Below are 21,664 nucleotides of genomic sequence, written 5' to 3' on the forward strand. Positions count from 1 at the left end.
TTGCCAAAATGTAATACTAGGTGTATAAATTTTCTATATTAATCGAAGCCTCATGGAAGAATTATATTCTCCTAGTGTCTTTATACCACCGGTGTATATAATTTGGAGAGCTTTTATCAATATCCAAGAAAGTTATATCCGCGGGATGTATATTTGTCAGTTACACATTTTCCAAAAAGAAATTTTATATTCCAACGTGATGGAGCCCCTCCTCCACTGGCTGCTTTATATAATAATCGTTTTAATTATACTTTAATTTATACATAATTTTATTAATTTCCGAAATTTTTTTTTTTTTTTGTAAAGCATTTAAAATATTTGAAAGGATACGTCCCTCCCCCTACCCTCATTCCAAATGTTTCCTATATTTTAACTTAAGGTATAACGTATGCAATTTAATATTAAAACATAACAATATTATATGGGATAACGTACTTAGCCATAACATTACGAACACCTTCGGCGAACGCTTTTGGGTTCTGTTTTTCGTATTCACTGGGTACGTACACCGGTAGAAATTCTACTTCCACTGTCGTAGTCGGTTGCGTCATAGTTAACCACAAGAGTTTCAATCTAAGTACAAGACCATGGCTTATAATCATCGTTATATTATTTATGTGCATGCAAATAGAATACACGGTAATTCGATAGTCTTAAAATAAATATGTATGTATATTGTATCTTTCTTACGCTCCAGGACCGTCCCAAGTCCAGGTGACGGTGTCTAGTTTATTTGGGTACCGCAACAGCACTGGTTGAACGGGCACTGCCGGATAAAAAGCACCTGGTTTGAACGTTATCAGACACGATCGGTTTGTACAAGTGCCTTCCGGGAATATTAAAATCTGATAACCGATTCAAACCGTTCATTATTGAGTTATATTCACTTACATAATATAATAATCATATTTAAATTGTATATAGACACATAATTTTCATCAAATAATATCAACTTAAAAACTGAATTAAACATAATTTATTAAAAAGCAAACATATGCACGGTTTATTCGACATTTTTTAAAACCATTTGATCAAATCAAAGCGTTAAAATCTAAACGATGATACTTTTTTATGAAAAAAGTCATCAAGCATCGATTTTAGTCCCTATAGTTCCTGTATAATGTATAATTTATATATCATACATATTATATAAATGGTAAATTTTAACATAGACGTCATAATATTACCTATACGCAGGAAGTGCCCAGGAGGAAAGGTTAGAGGTTATATCTCCCTCCCCATTGACTTGACTTTTTTTGCTGACTTTCAGAAAAAAACTTATTAGATATTAGAGCTATTAAAAATGCATTACTTTTAATTATTAATAATAAGCTATTGCTGATAAATTATTAACCCATAAGTCAGGACCGTAGACATGGGGGATTTAAGGGGTTCAACCCCCCCTTACAACATAGAAAGTATATAAATTTATTTCAAATATTTAAAACTACTATATATTTTAAATATTTTTTTAAAAATTATTATCAATAATAGTAATAGTTGTTTGTGTTGTTATCGATTATAAGTAAGGTATTTTGTGTATCGTCTAATGGTCACGTTGACAAATCACCATTACCATAACAGTTTTGTTACTATGATAATTGATAATACTGCAATTCAAGATAACATTTTAAGTGTTAACAGCTAGAACTCGTGGTTGAAGAGTGAAAGTGAATATACAAAATGGAAAAGTATATTATAATTATATATATTTATTTTTATTTTATTAATTAAACACTAATCTAAATAGGATCGTTTAAATGGATTAGTGCTTTTGAGCTACTATCGACATATTAAAATAACACCGGAAGAAGTACTGGACAAACTATTAAAAAAAAAAAGAGAAAAATAGATCTAATATTATAAAGACACTATCAAAATAAAGATATAAAAATATAAATAATGTGTTATTTTTTCTTAATTTACTATAACATGTTATTATTATAATAACCCCCCCCCATATAAAATTCCTGTCCACGGCACTGCCATAAATCATAAAGCCCCTTATTTGTGCCTTGAGATCACCACAATTCAATTAAGTATATTATGACTATAACATATATATTATATCCTTCCATTGAAAATTCCTGGGCACGCCACTTCCTTTACGTACCTACATAATATTTCCAAAGAAAAAATTGTCTTGAAATGGTTTTTCACGAAACAATCTAACAGTAGCAAAATTTTATTTAATGATGCCAAACACAATTATTTTAAACGCAAATTTTAATAGACTTAAAAAAAATATTTTGAATGTTAATCTATTTGCGACGGTTGACTATTATTTCATCGAGGATACATGCAATAAATACGTCATATAATGTATATTTTATATACATCAACAAAATTAATTGCATATTTCTATACGTGTATCCATATATAATATTATTTTGTTGGAAAAATATTTTACCTGAGGCCAATCTTGGTCAGATTTTACACGGCGAATTATCTCCTGTATTGTGTTATGTCTCGATTCTGGGTCGTCTCTCCGAACGTACACAGGCTGCGTGAAGTTTATTACTCCTGTAAGACCGTAAAAAATAATATGAGTAAAACTTCACTATATAGATTGCTAGTATAAGCAGATATATTTTCAACCGACTTTGTAATAAATAGATATCTTATTACGTTTGTGAGAATAGTGCCTACACGTATTAAAGCGTTTAAAAGTATATACACTACGCAATAGCTATAGTGTACAATAATATATTATTATAATAGAAGTTATATTATCTAAAAAAATACACACACTCTTACACGCACGCAAATATTAATAATCTATTACGGATGTCTACTATATCTACTGCAGTACTGCTATATAATATATTATACACATTACACATGCATTGTCGTCGTATTTGTCATGAAATAATTTGTAACGTGTAAATATAGTTTACAACATTTAATGTCAACCGTTTTTACTTTGTCACTTAAGAAAACAATTATTCTAGGTCTCTCCTGCATCTATTTTATTATTAAAGTTTAAATGTTGTCTTTAACGAATAATTTTTGAATAATTGTATGTGTTATAAATTATATTGCGTTAACACGTACTTCCGACCCAAGGGTTAAGTCCGTCTTCGATCCTCGCAATGATAGAAGGGAAACCAGTCACGTAACTTATACAGGAGTCAAGGAACGTGGAATGAGGAGCTATGACCAGTAAGGGGGCCTCCCTGCGGGAAGCTTTAACCCCCTTAATAACAATGTTCATGCCACCTGCTAAGTACGCGGAGCGGCCCACAAAACATATCCAACGACGGAAATAACTATAAAACAAAAAATAAAAAATGTTAAAATTATAATAAGCAATCAAAAATCACACTCACACAAAAAAATGATTAATATCACATATAACACTACTTAACTATATCTACTGTAGTTTACATATACTATAATTTAATCTATTTGTTATATCTAATCAATATTTTTCACAAAGAAAATCTTGAAAGCGATAAAATACTGAGCACTTAGACAGTTCTGAAATAGACAAGGTATAGAATACGAAATTTAAGCATTTAGCCATTTAGGTACTTAAATAATGGATAAGAAATAACGATCAAATATATTATAAAGTTATAAGTACTTTTTCTTTTTGATGTCTAATTCATGCAAAAATTGAATAATTAATTTCATTAGTTCATTAAAATACTAAATTTATTAATTATTACGAACTAAAACTTCGTGCAAACTTAGTTTAATAACTTATTCAATATTCACTAATAATTGTATGTGCGCAAATGAATATTTTTGCTAGAATTTAGTATTCAAAGAAACTTAATAATAAATAATAAATATTGTAATCTTAAAGTCTCGAAGGTCTTACATTTATATCAAATTTTCTATATATAAATTATATACCGACTTCCAACACAATGGAAATCAAATGTAAAATAATATGATATAAATAATAAGATGTGCAGTTTTTTATAAATAAAAGAAAGTTATTGCAAAAATAATTTACAGTATTCAATAATCTAAATTATGCAGGTTTTTTAACATCAAAAGATATTTCTTTAAATCGTTACCATGATTTTACAATAACAACTTATAATAAGTAACCACCATAGTAGGTAAACATACTAACGAAATAACAACGCTATAATTCCTATATCACGAAAAATTAGTAATACAATTTATGTTGCTATTAATCATTTATTTTTCTATTTATAATACGATAGGTTGAAAAAATTTTTACCAAAAATAAAGCGCATATATTATATAATTACATAAAATATCACTTGTCGTTATTATCTTATACGTCAATACCAAACACCAGCAGACGATGTGAATAGGTCTGTGGTATAAATATTAGTATAAAATATTTGTATTACTCTTTCAGATGTTGACAAACACAAAGAAATAATAATAAAAAAACACACACATTGATCGTTCTGCTCAGAATCTAAATTACAAATAAATTTGTAATTATTTTTTAAAACATTTTTCTAACCAAAGTAACGAGATTTTAGTAGAAATATTTTACTCTCGAAGATTTACTATTTTGTTTGATTGATAAATGAAAATTCTATAGAAAACATTTTTAAGCCAATTTTAAAATACAGAGCAAAGGTAAATAATTCTTACCCCTCCAAAAAAAAAAGTTAATACGCCAGTGATACAGGACAAAATCCGTTATTATTACTTATGTAGTCTAGTCCATACACATTATTACTGCATATTTTAGTGGCCAGATTGTTGTTTCGTTGTCGATAACCGATTTAAAATTATAGTTGATGTCACGCTGTGTCAAATCTTAAATCCAAATCGTTAACTGATTTCTATCAATTTATTAATATTGTATTACGTTGAGTGTACTAACGACGCTCTGCTCGATATTTTGTACAGAAAAAAATTACAGCCGTAATTATGTCGTAATTGAACATTATTATTAGACATATTACATCGACGTGGACATAATAGTTTTGTGAAAATTATTAGTGTGAAAATGTTTATCATCAATTTTAACGATAAGTACTATGTGTTCATGTTAAACTATCACGCTTGAAAGTCAAGCTATTAGATGTAATTTAAACACTATTTGGGCATTGTAAACTATCAAAGTAAAAAACATTTACCGATAAATTTGCGTAGATATCAACAAAAAGGTACCTTAAAAAAATGGATATTACGCGATATGCGGCGATGACAGCGAAACAAACGATAACCGTGATGGTTTCACGCAACAATTGCACGCAATAAGTAAAATATTTATATTATTCAATCGGTCAGACATGAAATCCGTCACGATATTCGAGTTAGAAACCTATAGTTTACAGGTAATGACGTCGCGTATGTTCCTGTTTCAACGCATCTTATTGTGATTAAATCACGAATCAAAAAGACGCAAAATATAATCACTTACGTCACACATAAACGTAGTATTACATAATATATCGTGAGAAAGATTAAGGCAGAAAAAGATACGTATATTATGATTTTAATTAATGTGTAAATCTGTTATATTCAAGTAAAAAAAAATAAATTCAACTACCAGGACAGGTGGGTGACAATTACTATTCTACTGCACACAAAAGTTTGAAACTTAAATCGTAGGTAGTTAATTAAAGTGAACAAAAAAATAAAAGTATTTCCTGAATCAATCGTAAAATACAAATTTAACGTTCTTATATAATAGTTTTAACGGTGCTCTAAATGACCAATATTCATTTAAAAAATCGTATTATTTAATTTAATGGATGATAATATTCATTATTATTTTAAATCAATTAATTTTTATATACAACGAAAATTCTAATTTATTAGATTCTGAGCGATGAATGTATTAATTTTACAATATCTTTTTGTATTTAAGTACACGATAACTTGTAGATAAAATGCTTAGATTTTCTAAAATGGCCAACCCCAGTTTTTACTTTAAACAGATCAAACCTAAAAAATCCCATTACTTATTTTATAATCGGTAAAAATTAACAAAAAATTAAGGGAAATGAGAATTTTCACGAAAATTTAATTTTTGACTAACAAACAAACGTAGATACTTAAAATTTTTACCAAATATGTATATTATCATTTTCTATTTACAATAAAAAAAATTTAAAATAGTTAAATTTTAGAAATGTCGATTAAAAAATATTTATTAGGCAGAAATGCTAAAAAATGTAATACAAAGCTTCTCATAAGTTGTTAATTTTTTCAATTAAAAAATATCGAAAATCTATAGTCACAATATTTTTATATAAGCGTTTAAAGTTAGAATTTTGACAAAATTCATAAAAATTGCGAACATAAGTAAATTATTTTCTAGTTAGAAACTCGTTTAAGTTTAACTAAGATTTAAAAATTTAATAAAAAGTTATAAATAATTTTAAGCCTATATAAGAAAAAATAATTTTACCCGGAAGCCGAATACATTTTTTAAGAGCATTTCAAGATGAAATGTTTACGACTGCTTTTTTGGATGTCATATTATTTATTTTATTAAGTTGTATAAAAATAATATACTAGTTACATTAAATGTTTTAAAAATATTTGATAACTTTACTTTTGTTTGGTCACCTACATTTGTATTACAGATCTCTAAGTATATCGATAGCATTTCATGTGCACCATAGTAACACTGAACCTTATTATAATACGACGTTCACTTGTATTATAATATTATACTAGCGTATTTGTCAGGCTTATAAATGCACTGAAACATTATATATTAACGGTCTTGAACATAAACGTTGATACTTTGCCTGTTCCATAGTTGGCAAGGCTTGACGCATAATATTATAAAATTATCGTACTTATTTGATTTCTAACCAAATTTGTTTTATAGGTTTATTATCTTATAATTATATAATAGTATAGTATACTCAATACTCATAACTCATTACTCAGTCTCGCTCCAAATCACAAGTTCCCAAATCACAGCATCAGCCGCCTCGGAAACAGACGTATTACGTGCCGTGCAGCGCGCTAATATGAATTCTATTCTATAACTACAGCAATAGCCAATAACTATACACTATATACATATCGTATATAAATATATAATATATATATATATATATATACATTTAATAGTACAATAACAATGCATACATAACAAATTAACTCACGTGCATACACATAAACACGCATATATTAATTTAACTTTTTGAGTTTTATGACTCGGATCTAAAAAAGCTAATCCCGCAGATTAAGTAAATACTAAATATATATTATACGCATTCATAACAGGGGCGGATCCAAAAATTCATCAAGGGGGGGGGGGTAATTAAAATACATCCACCAGATACTATTCATACTTACCTAATAACATACTTATTAATATAAACATTAATTACTTATTATAATATTCACCATTTAGAATTTATTCTTACAAACTGGTATCAATAACAACATTTTTATACTTTTATAAATTTATAAAATTTAAATATAATAAGCTCAAGGGGAGGGGTATTTACTCTTTTACCCCTCACTTGAATCCGCCACTGATTCATAATCACATGGGATGGATGCAGGTGTGCATGCGATGTTATTATATTGTTATATTATTATGAGTGTTATGACTAAGGATGGGCACGAACTCAAATTCACAAAAATAATAAAAATAAATAGCTAAACCGAAAATTACTACGTAAAACTCATATGTATAAGCAAGTGTCACGGGATTTTGATTTCAATTGTATCTAAATAAAACGAATCACAACAGCTGCGGCGTGCCACCCACACCCATCCCCAATCATACAATATTGTCTATATTATACAATAACAATATCACACGATGCAGATGATGTTATATAAAAAGAGGATATGGATCATCGCGTACTTCCTACGATCGGTATGAACGAGTTCTCTTCCTTAGCTACGATGGTTGGGCCACCAGTGACGACGGCCGCCAGCCCGTCGTAAAAGGACGAATGTGGCGCGACAGCCAGCACGGGCGCCTGTTGCCGCGTGGCCTGTTCGCCAACAGTTCTGACCCGGTGGAAGCCGACCGCCCCGAACATAAGCCGGACGATCACGTACACTGCACGTCTGACATAGCTAAAATGCAATCAAAAGCCCAAATACCACATACACGTGAAGCGTGCATAATATACATATACGATATTATTAAAGTATAACTACTTACAATAATATTAATGTATTTACTATAATTAGCCATAAGCCATTAAGGTACCTATTTTATAGGTAGTAGGTGTCATAATATATAATTGTTCACTTCTTTCTCCCCTATATCTAAACTACAACTCTTATGTTGATACTTTGATAGATTCGTAAAACCGAACATAAGCTTATACGGGGAGAAACGTTAAAAATATCGCGGCACACGAATTCCCGAAATCCCCTTTCCACATGAATTGTGTTCCGGACTTTCCGGTGATACTTAACGATAACACAAATTGCGTCTCAGCCATATTAAAATTACTACACGAATTGCATCCCAACGTAAAAATACTATTTTCCTTCCATTTTACACAGACTTAGGACTGTCAATGATAAATTATGACTATCAGTAGATTAAAAATATTGATTTTTATCGTTGTTCTGCAATTAGAAGTAAGCAAAATGAAAATAGGTAAGTTTAAATTACAGGAGTGATAAAATAATTAAAATAAAAATAATAAAAAAAGTTATAAATGTAAAATTTAAAAATTTAAAAACTGGTAAAAACTTGAATGGAAAACTTAACCTTTATTTTTGTGTTCTTGACTCAAACTAACAGTTTAAATTTTCCTCCACCAACTTTGACCTAAAAAAAAAATCTAAATCCTTTCATTTGAACTAATAGCCATACAATAATTAACGATGAGTGAATTACTTTTTAAAATTCAGCAAATATTAATTTAAGTGAAAAATTGATATTGTTTTTTAAAAATTTAGATTTGAGATGTGTAAATGTTTAGATAAAACTGGACGCAATTCGTGTGTAACCAAAAATAATACACCTGAACAAAAATACAATTAAAGTTATAAATTTCAATATACTTAAACAATTATATTATACTTCAAGCTACTTATACCTATATATTTCATCTTTGTACAACAATTAAATACATAATATATTGAATTTATTTGAATACATTTATTTTTAATACAACGAAATACCACATACATAGGTAAAGTAGTTATTAAAAAATTGTATTAATATTGCTGTCTATTGCAAACATCGATCTTGGACTGAACTTAATATAAATATAGGCAATATAGCTAAATTAAAAAACACGATCATTAATAAATTTTAAGCCTAAAATGAGATATAATTGGAATTGATAAGGGTATTTATATAGTCGATAGAAATTAATGGAAGATATTTTTAATTTAACTTATAAGTTAATTAATTATTTTAATTTTCAAAATTGTTGAGATCATAAATTTACTATAACAATACTAACATTTTTTAAACATTTTATATTTTAGTAAATATAATTTGTGAAAAATACAAAACATTATAAAATAATATTATATTTAAACATAGTAACATACATACGTTAAACGACGTACATGGTTGAACGAAGTATACGATACAAATTAAAACAAATATAGTGTATTAGTGTATTGCAGAAAGCTTTTAAGCACGGACAATCGGCATTTATAATAAAATATATATATACTACTAACATGCAATTAAATATCCACCTTTCATAATATTGTTTTATAATAATTTAAATGCTGCGAGTCTTTCACAGAAAAAAATTGAAATTCCTATTATATCTATAATTAATCAATAATAATCATAAATTATTTCGAATAAACGAATAAATTGATTATTTTTACCATAAATATTTATAAAATATCGTGATTATATAACACTTCATAATAAACCAATTATAAACGTTTCCAGTTAAAAATTTATATTTAAATATTAAAATATACTTCATGATAAAATAATTTAATATCTATCGACTAGTTAACCGGTATCTGAGCAGTTTACATTTTATACATCTTAATTATTATAAATCACAGTGTAACAATAAAAATCATTCAATTCAATATTGATAATCTGTTCAATCTCTTAATTATTATCTATAATTATAATATATAATTAGGTTTATAATGTATGTTATATTAACAAATATAATTTTTATTTAAAACGATTTTTTAATACAAACTGATTTGCATGTATTTATATTATTGTAAATTATATTCTAACGTTCAATGAATAATATTTATTAACGCAATATACGAGTAATAATTAAATGGTAAGAACAATATTGACAAATTATTGGTATTAAATTCAAAATGGATTTCCTTCTTTGTTAACTAGTATTATAATTTTCAGGTTTATTTGATAGTATAAAATAAAGAATTAAGACCTAGTAGTTATTATTTTAAATTACTTTGATAAAACGTAAATAATTTACAATTTAAATTGTAACTATTAATTATTTAAAACTGACTATTTTAATATTCTTTTGGGTACATAAACTAGTATTAATCTTGCACAATTTAGATAATAATGAACGTTATTACTTATTATAGCCTAACGTGTCAAATGTTTAATATCTAGCTAAAGGTAACAATAATGTTACCTATTTATTATTGACGAGTCACTATGTATACGTGAATATTCTAAATCGTCAGATTAATATGACGCTATATGATGAAGAGTGAATAAGTATTGTCTATACTGTTATATTATATAGACGTACCCTATATAAATCAATCAAAATATTGTAGTAAAAAAAATAAGAAGACGATAGTCTTAATTCAAATTAAAAATCCAGCTTAGTTTATATAGTATGTATACCCTTGTAGGCTGTGATCTATAAAGGTACATACAGGATTCATAATTGTGTTAAAATAAGTTTGAAAAAATTATTGTAATAACTTAAAAATATAGACATAATATACACATTATTACGTATATAAATAGTATTGGTATATGTGACACAGTGATAAGTCATAATTCATAAGTTTGGTCAAATTTTGTGCAACTTACCGTCTCCATCCGGTAAGTGGCCTCTCTGATAATTCGGTCTGACTAACACCGGCCAAACCAATGGTCGCTAACAACCAAGCTATAAACAGCAACACCAAAATTGCCACTATCCTAATGGGTAGAACAACTATGGTGAAAAATGCAGTCTGAAATGAAATAAAAGGCTTTATTATTAAACAGTATTGGTAATAGATGTGTAAAAAGCCAATAAATATAAATTAAGTATACGCCTAGTATACACAAGACACGACATAACATATATATAATTTAAATTTTTTATCATCAGCAATAATTATATAAGTATAATGCTTATATACACATATCAAAATTATAAATGGAGTAATCTATTAGTATATAGGTATATATATTAAATGCAAATAATAATAATACTATTATAATAATGTATATTCCAAATAATAAATTATATGTTTACTGTTTAGCAGATAATTAACATTTTTAAACCCAATTATGGTGAACAAAAAACACAAATTATACTTGAATGTTTAATTACTTTATATATACTATGAATATAAACCTAGATATTGCCGGTGGCGATAGTAAGTAATATTTCTGTCAATATTTATGTCAACTCATATATTTTAAGGCTTCAAACGCCAATAAATTATATTACAATCCAAAATAATATATTCAAGGTCTATATCGGAAGTACATGAAACGTCATTAAGGAACATTTGAGTGTTATATTACTGATATCCTTGGTAAAGTTTAAAAAATATATAATTCACAAAACAAAAAGGTAACAGAATATATTAAATAAATAACAGAACATGGACACGTAATTATCTTAATATAATAATAACTCAAATTAGTATAACTGTATCTGTGAGTGAGCACTATTCAAACTACGATAACTAAGTGCCATGATGTCTGTTATTGAATAAATTATGAAATTTTAATTAAATAAGTACCTCATATTATTTTGTTTTAAGCAATTTATTGTATACACATATACCATACAATTGTCCATATATAATACAATATATATGTATATTATTTATAATGTTTTAATACAAATAATATCTAGCATATTTCAGATTATAGAAAATAACATAACGCTAACTACAACTATAAGTTTAACGCGCCCATCAATAATATTATCACACATTATTTAGTGTTTATCAATATTGAAATCGCGAACGAGATAATTATTTAACAAGTCAAAACGCGGTGCAACGACGTCCGGTAATGAGTAAATACACAATATATATTTTACATAAATCTACTATTATATACTTGTATGAATACATATTATGTATGTATAATGTATATATACACACACCATATACGCATAATAACAATACGCTATTATTGTTTATTATTATTATTATCTTACGTACACTTGTGTCAAATAATATACCACTTCAGTCAATTGTCTAAATTTTAACAAGACAATGCTTGTAGTTTCTATCTCCGTTCTACGTATCACCGCAGTATACCTATACAAAATGTATCAATCGGTCTATCGGCATAAATATCTAGCATGTGTTAAAACAGTTCAGTGGCATAACTAGGACCACTTTAGGATGGATGATATTATGTATATTTCATACTTTTCACAAGGAAAAAAATTTTTAACTCGTAATATTTATAATAATTTATATACATAATTTTTATTTTTTATAATAATATATACTATACATAATAAATCATGCTTATCAGATTACCAAATTATCAGAGTTCACTGGATAATCTCAAACCACGATTTTAGTAGTTTTTACAATCTTAAATCGTGTCACAAAACTAAAAATCGAGGTGCTAAATTCATAAGATACAATGAGTTTACAGTTTACTTAGGTATAATAGAAAAAACGTAATTTCAAGTTTACAAGATAATATTTCCAAATTAATTTTTATTTTATAATGATAAATATTCGGCGTTCTAAAAACTTAGAATGTACAACAGCTGCGTGTCAATATTCGCATAAATTCACACCCAACCCGTGTTAACGATATGTAATGTACTATAATGTGTAATATGTATGTAATATGTGTATCATGAAACGATTTATAGACTAAGGTTCGTATAAATTAAGTCAAAAAGTCTTATTAGCAGCAAGTTTGAAACAGTTACACACTCCAATAATAAAATACTAATGTTATATAACTGCTTACATTATACTATACACCGTAGTGTTTGAAATCGATAAAGAATTTAAAGTTAAAAATAATAATAATAATATACATGCCGCGCGATTGTAGTGAACATATTTACCATATTGTACCGATATTGTATTTAATATATATAATGTACATATATATATATTTGAACGTAACTGGTAGGCGAGCAAACGTAACCATCACATGATACATAATAATTAATATATACATACACCTACATATGATATTTTTCAATCATTGTCCTGTACACAGAATAAATATGCCAATCTATAGTTATCGAATGTATCATGGGTATTATTTGTATATTGTATATAATATTATACATCATAATGTATGTAAAAACTTAAACAAAATGTAAATACCTATTTAATCACTTTAGTTTTTAGATATTTTACAGCTATACTAATACACTGTAACAGCTATTTACAAAATATATTATTATGTATAAAAATTACCCTAATTCTTGGGTTCTATATAGTGTATTATACACAATTTAGGATATCCAAATTGATATCACTCACAAACTAAAACAACTATAAGCAAAATAGTAGTGTATTGGTTGTTAAGATCTTTTACCAATCTAACGAAAGTGGTGCGGAGACTGCGCAACGACATGGTATCTTATTCTGATAGAACGTTGCTCCCAATGTCTCATAGATACGTCGGCTAATAAGAAATTCGAAAAAAACTAATTCAACAAACTCAAAAGTCCAGATTAGGTTAAGGTGTCCTCGTGACACTCGCCAGAGAGAGCTGAGAGGCAGTTATTATTAACTTTCTCGACCGCACTCGTCAACAAGCTAATGGAGAACAACCGAATATTATTTTTCATGCATAAACCAGATATTATACTGAAGCTGTACTGTATTCTTTTTTTGTAATTTTATGAAAAATAAAAAGGTATTTTAGTTAATTTAAAAACCCGCTCTTTTTGGGACACCCTGTATATATATATAATATAAAATATAGATGTATTAATATTTAATCGATTAAGCGTCAATAAAACAATATAATTAAAACAAGAATTACACCAATCAAGCTAATATCATATTAGATATTAAATATATCAACTCTTTACGGAAGTGTAGGCTAAAAAATTAAATTAAATATAATTTTAAAAAATCGATAATACCATTGATAACCATGACAACTAAAGTCACGACGGACACAAGACTATTAGGTACACTTTGAATAAACTATATAGTATATTAGAAACTTTAAATGTTGAATTGATAAAATACCAAAACCCTATGGATTTGTCATTTGTGTTTGTTCAAACACTTCAAACGCGTACAGTGTAAAATAATATATATATTTTTACAAGATAATTATATTGTTATTCAAGTGAATTTATGTATTTGAAAAGGGTACGAATAAAAACATAAAAATTAGCAATTAATTAATTAATAAAACGTACTAAATATTATGACAAACTAATTAAAAGTATTATATTTGAAAAAATGAATTCATGTATACAATCAGTTACAATTATACAATTGGGTTAGATATTTCTATTCTAAAGTTTAATTTAATTATTTTTAATGAATTATATTGATAAAAATTAGTAGTTTGATTTAAGCAAAAAACAAATAGTAATTAAATAATTCATAAATACAATTTTTTTAATACCGTCAATTAAATCAAAATCAGAAAAAAAAGTTCATAGTTTTGTTTTAATAATTACTTAAAATTATAACCGAATGAATCTTATAGGCAAAGTGGGGATAAAAATTGAATTACATATTTATGAATTTTATTATACTACTTATTTTGCTTTAATTGAAATTTACTTTAATACATATAATATTAGGTACATATTAAATATCTATTATTGAATAAGTTTAAAAATTCTGATAAAAAAATTAAAATTATAATACATAAACACATATTATAAAAATTATTACATATTAATAAAAAATTATAAAAGATGTATGATGTATTTATTATTTATGAAATAATTTATAATTATGGTTTGTTTTGAGTATTAATATTTTGAAAATATATTTCTCGTACTCATATTACAATAACGATAATTAAAATAGCAAAAAATGTGAAATGCGATAAAATTTGTTGTAATACATACATTAAAAAGCATGAATTGAAATTAGAAATAACCCAAAAAATATGTCATTTTTAAAAACCAATTTATTTCTAAATTTTAACCAAAAATGTTTATTTTTACGAAACTTGAGTCTTATAAACAAAGTGGTGATTCTTATAACCGAATTATTTTATAATGTAATTGGATACGTCCGGATTGTTCCAGACGATGTTGAATCTAATAAGTGACTGAACCTTATATCCGTGAATCTTGTAAACGGCGTCCCCTGTATATATTAATATTAGTAAGGAGGTGTGAGGGCAAAGCCCCCACGGCTTATTTTGCAAAAAAAGATTTAAGCCCCCCTAAAATCCAATCAAATCTCCGCCTATGTGCAGGAGCAGTTAAAATTTTAATTGATGACGGTTTTATAAATAAAGATAGACGCTATTATCATGTCCGTGAAAAATTTGAATTAATCGAGGTAGCGTTCAACAAGTGCGACGAAAGTGCGATCAACGCATAATGGCAGTAGTTGAAAATTTCACTAGTATAATTCGTGATATGCATATGGCCACTGGACATAAAGGTGAAATAAAAACACACAAGAAAATAATGGAACATTATTCTAATATTACAATGGCTGCTGTAAAAGCTTACACTGCTAAATGTGAAAGGTGTGCGGAAAAATCAAAAAAAAAAAAATGTACGCAAGGTGTTGTTGTGCGGCCTATTTTATCTTCTTCTTTAAATGAACGCGGTCAAGTCGATCTTATCGACTTTCAAAGTTTACCGGATGGTGATTTAAAATTTATCCTTCATTATAAAGAACACTTAACTAAGTTTTCAACTTTCTAACCATTGAAATGCAAAAAGGCTTCGGAAGTAACCAAAGAGCTATTAAACATATTTTTGACGTTTGGTACGGTATCCCTCACGTTAGACCACGCAAAAAATTTTGGATATTGAAAGTGATACCGACAAAGTCTATGCATAAATGTAATTTAAATTATTGATTATTTATTATTTTTTATTATTTGTATAGTATAATTTATATATATTTTAGAATTTTGAATCTACCAATACGAAACTCGATCATCCTGCTCTTAAACGACGCAACATTGCAGCTCAAAATTTAAAATGTCAAGCGGAAAGAATGGTAACCAAAGGTAAAGGCATCCTCCGTCCTTTAAAAGTTGGTGACAATGTGCTGGTGTCAATCCCACCAGTGGATCGAGGGCCAGAAGATGCAATCAACCTTCTTTCAGTTATCATTGAAGAAAAAGATGGCAAATTTCGTATCGGGACTAAAGAAAGGATTTTAAGCACATGGCTAGAACGGAACAATTTGGCAGCTACAAAGTACTGTTCTCTATAACGACTACAGACGTTCAACAAAACGAATATTCATTACGGGAACTTGTTAGATTAGGGTCAATTGGGACCAGACAAGGCTATCAACGTTGTACTTGTCGTACGAATTGCACATGTAAAAAAATTAATACGATGTGTAATTCGGCGTGCCACCCAGGCGATACTTGTAAAAATGTTTAAATATAATACAATTTTTTTTTTTACACATTAAAATGTATTTATTATTTTATTATATTTCCGATGTTTTACACATTTATTTAAATTAAATTATGTTTATATTTTTTTTAGAAGTCTTGCCTTTTATTTATTTTTTATATACATATAATATTTATTATTACAATTTGATTTTATAATATTTCTGGCGTTTTATACATTTATTTAAATTAAATTATGTTTTATAATTTTTTAAGAAGGGTCTTGTCGATTTCACGTATTCAGCGACAACGTTGCTGATTTCATGAATTCGGCGTAACATATACACTATATAGGATGTTCCATGTTCCGTGAGGATTTACCCATTGCGATATCTCTTGAAATAATGGAGATATCATAATGATATCTAATGGACAATTATAAAAATAACGAAATCAGTAGATTTGAATTTTTAAAAAATGTTTGTTATAAGTTTTTACCTCAATAATAGAAAATAATAACTTTAAAAAAATTTACGAATTAAAAAAAATGATATACCTATATTTATTATATTTATTTTATATTTTTTAATTAAATTATTTATAAAGCTACAGTTTTTAACAACTCGGAAACCAATTTGGATATACCCTTTGAAACAACCCGGAAACCAATTCGGATACTCTGTTATGAAGCGGCCGTCTCCCTAACCCTAAGGGTGGGTATCCCAATGACTCCAGTCTCCAAAACCTAGACAGCTAGACTAGTATATAATTTATATTTTATACTCACATAGTCACACCTAACGATATACCTATATTTAACTAAATATTAAGTACACTACTGTTATATTATTGAGAAATGGTTTAAAATGTAAGAAAAAATTGTCGGGTGAGTACTTATTTAAGGTAGTTGCTTCAGAGGAAAAAAAAGTTCACGCCGCCACTGATTGTAAGTTGTAACAATAAAACTATTTAAGGTGAAATTGGATAATTTTGTTTAAATATATGTTTAAAAAAAACAGCAGATATATAATATATACGACTTAACGTATAGTATTACAGTCTATAAACCATGTCCAAGAATTTAAACAATGAATGTATATTCAATAGGATTTCTCGAACTGTAATTATCTCATAGGATAAACACGCTAAATGGGGTACATAATACACTCCGTTATATACTATACTAGCTGAATAACCCGGCTTCGTTGGTGTGTTAAATAATAAATTCGTATATAAATTAGTTTTTTTTATTATAATCAAACTATTTAAAGCCTTGCCATGTAGTATATAATATTTTTTTATAATTTAACTTAATTTTATGATATTTATAACTAAAATAACAAATAAAATGAAACTGGAGATAATAAGTGATTTACTCGTAGGCTCATTTGGTACAACCTTGTGGGAAAAAAATCATTAAATTATTTAAATGACACGCTAAAAACCCGCAACCTTTAAATACAATCCATGCTCTTCCTCCCCTCAGACAAAAAAAAAATGAAAAATCGGGCAACGTGTGGTGACACTCAGAAGAATATTTGGATCATCTTTAAAAAAAAATGGAAAAAAGTTAAATAGTGTCGTCACAAAATTGGAACATAAAAGAGGCCTGTAGTTTTTCTATAAGGTTAAATATATAATATGGCACATGAGAGGTTTTTTCAAAATCAAATCATTCAATACATATTATTATTACCTATTCCCTATCAATATCGATTATTTATTTTTTTTTAATATACATATAATATAGTAACTAAAAAGTTTAGTTTAAATTTGATGACGTTGTAATTTTTATCATAATATATATAAGTTTCCGTTTAATTTTTTTTTTTAATACAGTCTCCACCCTCATCTAAACATCTTTAATTATACTTAATACATGATGTAGCGCGTGCCAAACTCTTGATTTGTTTGCATCCACGCTTCACAAAAATATATAATCATCAAGGCGAACTTGTATAATCGAATAATACACAACAACTCCGCGATTTATTTCGGCTTCATCGAAGAAATAGTATTACCTACACACAATATAATATATATTTATGATTCGAAATTGCTCACACACACTACGCTCTGAATAAATAATAACTAGTTGAGAAAATCGGTCTTCACATTTAAATATATTATACACTTATTACTTATATACATTACAACATGATGTATTTGATAATATTTGTACACTTCCGTAGAAATCAGTATTACGTCACAGAATGATAACCGCACACAAAAACTACCTGGTTGCTAAACTGCAGCCTGTACTTACACCTATGAAGTGTGTACTTACACCTATGGCACCTCCATACAAAATTCATCCTGGCGGTCGTCCAGTAAAATTCTCATGACGTTTTTAGTTTGTAGGCACATTTTTATATTGCATACTACTGCAGAACTAAAATATACATAATAATATATACCTAGTATATTATATTTGACGTTAAACATAAAAAATACATCTTGTTTTAAATCCTATAACGTAACAACTAACAATATAAAAGTCAACGTATATCACTTGATGGCCGATATTATAGATACCTATTTAAGTAAATATAGTACACTATATTGTAATGAAAAACGTGTGTGTCTTTAAAGAAAGTTTTTTAACCAAATCCTTACGTACGCGTAATTACTGTAAAATAACGGATGTTTACTTCCGCAGTATAAATAGATAATGAAATATGTAGTGTTCTCAATACTCAATGATTATTGACGAAAATGTACCTCGTAAAATTGATACGATGTAGTATAAAAATAAAAATAAATATGAATATGTATTTATTTATAATATTATGGTATGAACTATGAACGCACAAAAAAAATTTTATATGAAAAAATCTATATTGATCAGTAATCACATTCGATTTCATGAATACTAAATAGTAAATATTATACTATCAAAATCCAAATGAATGAATGATTACTATTACTAGACACAAGCTACTGCATTGAAGATGGTGATTCGACAATCGGTGTGTATCGCCAGGTTTAATTTTTAATTAAATTGAGTGCAATATCCTCATCGGATTCTTAACCCGTTCGTCATTTTCGAGCTTTATGTCGATCACTAACTTTGATAGACTTAATTTAAATAAGTGCTATTTATTAATGTTATTATATAGGGACACTCTTACATGTAGTTTTATTATCGAATCTCTCAGCAATCAAAATATTTCTGCAAAATTAATTGTGTAAATATTTGAGAAAACAGAAAAAAACAAGTTCCAAACCAATAATTTGAAAGAAATCGTTCTGGTCAAATACAGAGTAACAATATATTTTACGAATTTAAATCACTAGCGTAGTAGCGTTGTAATCGTTTAGAACGTAGTTAACTCCACAAAACAGCTAACATAGATAACTTCTATGTATGATATATATAAAAATTGTTGGACATTTAACAGTCAGCACAAGGAAATAAATACGAGTGCAAATACGTGGAACAAAATAATAATTCGATAGGAACACATAATGTTTTAGTATTATGGCAATTATTAACCGTATGTACGGGCAATAATAACATCACGCGATATACCATACAATTAAATTACTCGTGTAAAATATAGTATATACATAACAATATATGTAATAATATATATATTATGAATGCAGTGGGTTATTATAAAATATATAGTATTATATATATATAGATACATACTTACTACAGATATAGCCGTGAATAGGTTTTAGGTATCACGAAAAAAATTATTTTACTACAGTGAATGATCAAAAATAACTCATAGTTAATACAATTATCACTTACAAATTATTACTAACCCTATATTTGGTATAAAATAAATGCAATTTTAGTTAATAATTATAGTTAAATTAACTATATAAATATGCGCATTATGAGTATTTAATATTTATCGAATAATTGGATAAGCTGCTGTTCCTTGTTCGATGAAATTCGAAGCATATATAAGTAATATGATAATTGTACCTATCGAAAAAAATATCAAAACTATATCCAACCCAAAATTTTGGTGAAGAACAACTACATTTAAAATATTATTTTAAAAATCTAAATAGCTTTACTTTCATAACTTTACTTTAAATTTGTCGTAGGTGGAAGTCAGCTCCAGATGGTGTACGAAAGGGTTGAGTATGTCTTTGGATGCGATCATATCGCTGCCAATCAACAGTTTTGTCTCGCTGCTCATCTCTGTAGCGGAGGTGGCAGCTGTCGCGTCTTGATCTTCTTTTCCGCGGTACAGTAACACTATATAATTCACCGCGGGCTAATAACATTATAAACACGGGATTAAGACGAATTAGTAACAAAATATTTTATTATTATACGATATTGTATAATTGAATTAATCACATAATCATAGCAGTTCTATGTGTGTTTTATAAAATCATAAAGGACTTATGATAGACATGAGTTTTTGTTATTAAGGCCTGAAGACGGGAGAATTTATAAAAATACAAAAAATAGGTTTTCGTGAAGAAATAATAATAATCTACCTGTATATTATATTATTGTGATATTACGCGGCTCAATGTGAACGTGAAAAAAACAGCGACGGAGGACAAGAATAATGCGTCTTGTTGACTATGATGTACCGTATACAAACGCGTGATTATCGACAATGTGCTGCGAACTGAACGTCGGGACTTGTGCAACAGCGCGCGCTCGCAACAACCATGCGTAAGCGACAATCGTAAAACGCGCGCGCGCGATCATTCTCTCCCCTCCGCACCCCTGGTATAAAAACTTTTGGTCGAAACGATAACGGTCAACGGTGATGACTGTACAAACCCTATGAAGAACGAGTGGGGAACCCATCCCCCTACACACTTCATATTGTACATATTTATAATATAGACGTAGGTAATATGTATTAAGATGGTACTGTAATAAATAAATCTGATTACAATTTATTTTTTTCAACGTAAAATAAATATAAATATATCATAATATTATATATTGCATAAATATTAAATATATATAATATTTTATCTTTATATTATAATGGGTACATAAGCCAAACGTCATCCCATATATATATATTATATTTGTATACAATAATTATATAAATCTAATATTCAGTCGTCAAGTCAAGTTGACGAGTA

At 27.6% G+C, this 21,664-nt stretch overlaps 1 protein-coding gene and 1 pseudogene across 3 annotated transcripts in view; one reads left to right on the plus strand and one right to left on the minus strand.

Annotated features, from left to right (window-relative positions):
• LOC113552822 (lysophosphatidylcholine acyltransferase) overlaps nucleotides 1–21,664 on the minus strand; it is a 28,366-nt gene that overhangs the window by 3,191 nt on the left and 3,511 nt on the right. Inside the window, exons 1-7 of one of the 3 annotated variants that reach the window (XM_026955770.1) lie at nucleotides 21,056–21,216; nucleotides 20,638–20,826; nucleotides 10,901–11,046; nucleotides 7,784–8,001; nucleotides 2,411–2,523; nucleotides 691–845; nucleotides 436–573 (exon numbers count right to left, since the gene is read on the minus strand). In XM_026955770.1, the coding sequence (XP_026811571.1) occupies nucleotides 436–573; nucleotides 691–845; nucleotides 2,411–2,523; nucleotides 7,784–8,001; nucleotides 10,901–11,046; nucleotides 20,638–20,748 (881 nt within the window). In that variant the 5' untranslated portion in view covers nucleotides 20,749–20,826; nucleotides 21,056–21,216. Of the gene's footprint in view, nucleotides 1–435; nucleotides 574–690; nucleotides 846–2,410; nucleotides 2,524–3,054; nucleotides 3,270–7,783; nucleotides 8,002–10,900; nucleotides 11,047–20,637; nucleotides 20,827–21,055; nucleotides 21,217–21,664 lie in introns of those variants that run through there. The other 2 variants (XM_026955768.1, XM_026955767.1) reach the window with 2 other exon arrangements.
• Nucleotides 16,237–16,634, plus strand: LOC113552823 (annotated as a pseudogene).

Source organism: Rhopalosiphum maidis, chromosome 2 (assembly GCF_003676215.2).
Source record: "Rhopalosiphum maidis isolate BTI-1 chromosome 2, ASM367621v3, whole genome shotgun sequence".
Lineage (NCBI taxonomy): Eukaryota > Metazoa > Arthropoda > Insecta > Hemiptera > Aphididae > Rhopalosiphum > Rhopalosiphum maidis.